This window comes from Arachis ipaensis, chromosome B2 (assembly GCF_059453495.1).
Source record: "Arachis ipaensis isolate K30076 ecotype BB chromosome B2, ASM5945349v1, whole genome shotgun sequence".
Lineage (NCBI taxonomy): Eukaryota > Viridiplantae > Streptophyta > Magnoliopsida > Fabales > Fabaceae > Arachis > Arachis ipaensis.
The window spans coordinates 24765219-24768662 of record NC_142437.1 but is presented as its reverse complement, the minus strand read 5'-3'; the positions used below and the strand labels follow the sequence as shown (position 1 = coordinate 24768662).

At 27.1% G+C, this 3444-nt stretch overlaps 1 protein-coding gene across 1 annotated transcript; it reads right to left on the bottom strand.

Annotated features, from left to right (window-relative positions):
• Positions 1–1629: 1629 nt before the first annotated feature.
• LOC107627038 (uncharacterized) lies at positions 1630–2791 on the bottom strand. Its single transcript, XM_088505176.1, has 2 exons — positions 2406–2791; positions 1630–2101 (listed from the first exon to the last, which is right to left on the bottom strand). The coding sequence occupies exons 1-2, from the start codon at positions 2501–2503 to the stop codon at positions 1867–1869; spliced, it is 333 nt and encodes a 110-aa protein (XP_088361302.1). The 5' UTR covers positions 2504–2791; the 3' UTR covers positions 1630–1866.
• Positions 2792–3444: the final 653 nt, after the last annotated feature.

The following is a 3444-nucleotide window of genomic DNA, read 5'->3' as shown; positions in this document are numbered from 1 at the left end:
ATGTTTTGCTTGGTCTAATTCCAATTTCATCGTTATTCTCAATTGTACGGCATACAAACATGCTTAACTACCTGTATTGTTTAAGCATCTTTGCTTAATTTAGAGAGCACATATGTAAATGATGCAAAACCACCTCTGAAATAATTCAACTGCACCAATGTCCTTTAATATATGTATATAAATTCTTGCAGGACAATTTAATCTAATTGAGGAATTTGTCTTCTGAGTTGGAGATATGTTCAATTTCCATTTACCTTCTCTGCTGTATGCAATCAATTGGTTCTTAATTTCATTTTCCTTCTTATTTGTGTTCCAAATTTTCGTAGAAAAACCTGTAACTTTAGAATAATTTTTGTAGAATTTTTCTAGCTTTTTCAAGTGTGTTAAAAATCATCCTAACATTTGGCATAAACTGCTCATCAACACGATAGAGAAGCTAAAAGACACTGAAAACAGTTCCAGATTAAACCAAAATGTCTTTCTAAATGCACCAAAACTAGGAACGAAATAGATTCAGCGAAATAACAATTCAAAACTCCTACATTATATTCAAATTCAAACCTTCAACCATGAACACCAATTTTTATAAATAAAAATGAAATTATTCAACTACAGGAGCATCAACTACTAACGAAGAAAATTAACTAGGATCAAACCAAACTTCATCCACTTGATTTGTTTCAAAACAATAATCCAATCGCTATGATTCAACTGACAGTTTGAACTTGTATCATTCATTGTCTTTGAAAACGAAATACCTGTTTAAATCTGATTTCACTGCTTAATTTTCAAAAATTTTGATCCAAATCTTCAAATCAGATCAAAGAGTATTGATCGTGAACGAAGAGAATGTAGAAAACAAAAAGAACATAGAGAATAAAGAAAACACAGAGAACGCAGAGAAGGAAGAGAACGACAGAAAACGTAGAAAACACTGAGAAAATTTGAAAAAAAAAAAAAACAGAAATTCGCATACAAAAAGACAGCATATAGTCGCACATTAAGTCAAAAGTTAATTAAGTATAGTGGCTCATGGAGCTAATGAATTATATTAGAGCAACTTGATTAGACTTAATTGGTTAAATAACTTGGATATAGAACTTTATTGAAAAAAAAAAAAAAATTCATCCGTTCAATTCATCATATTTGAGAAGTATTAGTGCTTTTTTATTTTTATCTATAATAATAATAATAATAATAATAATAATAATAATAATAAATATAATTTTAATTGTGCCTTTGTTTACGCGAACAATTTTATGTAACCATATAATCCTGTAATATTAGCCTATTACCAATAAATTATTTTTTTTCTCTTATTTTCTTTCCATTATAAAACAAAGAGAATATCTAAATCAAGTATAAAATATTTTCAATTTTATCCCTGATATGTATATACTAAAAATTAGTTACTAATTAATATATTAAAAATAAAATAAACAATATACATATTTATACGCAAATATATAATAACTAATTTGATAGTTGATTTTTATAGCGCACATAACATTTTGTTTTTAATTTTTACCATAAAGATTGTAAATTATATATCTTCAAGTTGCAAACTCTTTAAACTTAGTTATATATTCTACGAACTCAGGAAAATGAAAAATAATTCTTTCTCCATGATGTTTATAAGAATTAGCTTGTAGACAAATAACAATCTTGTAACAATAACAACAATAATAATGATCCAAGAAAAAGACACCTATCTATCTCCCACAAAATAGTCCAAAACTGTGAAAGAATATATAGGCACTTTAATTAATTTTAATCAAAATGAAAATTCGACCAAATAACTCTAATCACAATTTTCACTAATCATGAATGATCCAATTATAAAATTATAAGAAGATCTCATAATGATCAAGAAGAAGAAGAAGAAGAATGATTTGATGACTCAAATTTGTAGTACTTGTCTACGGCAACAGAAACATGCCAAGTGCAACTAAGTCCTTTTGGTAAAATCACAAGGTCCCCAGCACCAAACTCCACAAAATCTGATGACCCTTTTGGATATGCCTTCACCTTCCCTTTCAACAAATAACATGTCTCCTCTGCATCAAATTTCAATTGGTATTTCCCTGGAGCGCAACCCCATCTTCCATTTAAAAAAAAAAAAAAGAATTAAATTACAAAGGATTTATTTTATACAAAATAATATCTTAAAAGGAAAACGAACTTAGAGCAAAACAAAACAAAAGCAAGCACACTACTAAATTTTTCGGATTATCGATATATTTAGCCCCACGCAAAACGCAACTCTGGTAATCAATTAGCTACGAATTTGATATATATATTAATAAATAAATGAAGGCATAAACCTAAAAGAAAAAAAAAAAAAAAAACAAGAGAGAGAAATTAATATGAAGAGGGAAAAAAATAAAATAAAAGAGTAAGCATACTTGGGCCAGCACTTAATATTCAACTCAGCTAGGCGTGACTCTGAAGGATTGCTTTCAACGATGATTCTAAGGTTTGAATTACTGGAATCTGAAGCCATGGATGGAAACTATAATTACGTGATGAAGAGTAGTAGTTTGGACAAGCAATTATATATATATTTATATAAATAATTAAATATATATAATAGTGGACAAAGTTGACACTATATGAAAAATTGAAGGACTTTGGCTTTGCTTTTGGGTATATATGAATATATACTGATTTTTTGTTTACTTTTTAAGAGAAAAATTAAGAATTAGAAAGAAAGGAATCTTATGCAGTGTTAGAACAGGATAAGAGAGGCCCTTAAATTTAGAAGATGATGGTTGCTTCTTTTAGGAATTTGCCCATCACATCATGACCTATATATATAATATATTACGTGAAGAAGGTGTTTTTCAACCAAAACCATTTAATGCACCTTTGCCTCGTGGTTATGTATATGTAATGTAATGGAAGGAATTAGATTCGGTTATTTTCTAATGAGAATAAGATGTGTTTTTTTTTTTTTTTTAAATTTGAAATTCAAATTTCTGACCGAAAAGGATCAAGTCATTCTAGATAGATAGATACATATACACACATTATGGGGATTGAAAAAGGATTCTCTCAATTTTTTTTTAACAATTAAGAGAATAAAATGTAATTTTTTACCATTAATTTTATAAGTGGGATAAAAAAAAATATGAGAGAGAACAATAAAAGGTTAAAGATCACATTTTAGTATTTTAATTTTTTTTAACAATTAAAAAGATCTATTCTCTAAAAATTGTAATTATACTATTTCATGTCATCAAAAGATTTCTGTAAATTCTATTAAAAATTTTGACGTAAAAATTTTGTAACTTCGTCTTTATTTGTAAAAATAATGTAAATACATTCGGGCTTAGTTTGATAAATCTTTTTTGAAGAGAAGCACAAATTTTTCATTTTACGTTCAATAAATAAAAAAATCGTAGTTTTTAAAATATAGATATATTTTTTAAAGTATCTAAGGTG

Excerpts from the sequence above, each read along its gene's own strand:
- LOC107627038 (XM_088505176.1), bottom strand. The coding sequence starts at position 2,503 with ATGGCTTCAGATTCCAGTAATTCAAACCTTAGAATCATCGTTGAAAGC. Across the intron at positions 2,102-2,405 it reads AATATTAAGTGCTGGCCCAA|ATGGGGTTGCGCTCCAGGGA; the intron begins GTATGCTTACTC and ends TTTAAATGGAAG.